General features: G+C 48.3%; 1 protein-coding gene across 1 annotated transcript in view; it reads left to right on the top strand.

The window, feature by feature from the left end:
* DNAH9 (dynein, axonemal, heavy chain 9) overlaps positions 1–1,343 on the top strand; it is a gene marked incomplete at its 5' end in the record, with an annotated part of 172,531 nt that overhangs the window by 157,096 nt on the left and 14,092 nt on the right. Inside the window, one exon of the mRNA XM_010138359.1 lies at positions 433–615. Within this exon, the coding sequence (XP_010136661.1) occupies positions 433–615 (183 nt within the window). The remainder of the gene's footprint in view (positions 1–432; positions 616–1,343) is intronic.

Here is a 1,343-nt window from a genome sequence, read left to right on the forward strand (position 1 = left end):
TGCCAAATTCAGCTTAAAATTCAGTTTTATACAATCACCTCTCTATCAATATACCACAGAAAACCAGCTCATAAGGTTGGTTGTGCTGAGGCTCAGCTGAGGCTACAGCCCCATCCATCTTCTGCATTGAACCTGTCCTGAGGAGAAATAAGAATACCAGCTCGAGACCCGAGAAGAAAGGAGGCTGCCACGTCATAGGGACAATTTTAAACCACCATTTTAAAATTGTTTCATCTGACATTAACTTTTGTAGACCATCTGAATTTGAATAGGACAGGGCAAGCTCTTGGAAAAGTGCAGTTCCCAGTGTGACAGCCACTGGTGGTTTGGGAGACACTAACTGGCAGATGGAGTTTTCATGGTGCATTCAGGCTGAGGAAGCTCAGGGGGTCGTTCCCTAACATCCCTTTCTCGCTTCTCTTTGGCACATAGGTCAAAGCTCTTCTGGAAGAGATGTTAGAGAAACTGGTGGATGAGTTTAACATCGCAGAGCTGATGGCGAAGGTGGAGGAGAGGACACCGTACGTCGTGGTGGCCTTCCAGGAGTGTGAGCGCATGAACATCCTCACCAGCGAGATAAAACGCTCTCTCCAGGAACTGGACCTGGGCCTGAAGGTAGGAGCTCTGGATGCTTGTGACAGTAGTGCTGTAAAATCTTGATGAATAGAAAAGGTGCTCAGGGAGTAGGAGGGGTCACACTCTGTATTCAGCACTGCTGGCTGGAAACCAGCTTGACTCCGTGGGGAAGTTCACAGATGGATTTCAAACGGCACATTGTCCTCAGGCCATGAGCACAGGCATTGGGAGAGGTTAAAGAGACACACAGCAGTGACTGCTTTTTGGAACAGAGACCAGGCGCTCTGTCCACCTGGTACTGGAGTGCAGCAGCAGTGAAATTGAGATGTGGCCTATTTAAAGGTAAGCCAAAAAAATCACACCTCTTCACAAAATGCTCAAGTACTGGAGGGAGCTTGTAACGGAGTGTCGTTAAAGGCACAAACCGAGCTGAAATCAAAGGAAGCATTGGTCGTGTGTAAAGACATAAAATGTCCAGACCTAGAAAAGACCAGAAAACTCAAGAGTTTTGGAAGAGCTACAACTCCCCTTGCTTGGTGTGAGTCGTCTGCTAGTGAAGGAGGGTCAGGAGCAGACCTTCCCCATGGAGATACTGTCCATTATTGCTCCACCCACAGCTGCTTCTCCACCCTGGTAAGAAATTACATTCTGCTCTGGGAAGTTGATGTCCTCTCGGTGGTGGCTTTGGCCATTGCTTAAGGAGAACAGTGAGGAGCTCTGGGGCTGCCAGGATGCACCAGCAAGGATACAAATTAGTGGGTTCAGCA

Source organism: Buceros rhinoceros, unplaced genomic scaffold (assembly GCF_000710305.1).
Source record: "Buceros rhinoceros silvestris isolate BGI_N320 unplaced genomic scaffold, ASM71030v1 scaffold2266, whole genome shotgun sequence".
NCBI lineage: Eukaryota > Metazoa > Chordata > Aves > Bucerotiformes > Bucerotidae > Buceros > Buceros rhinoceros.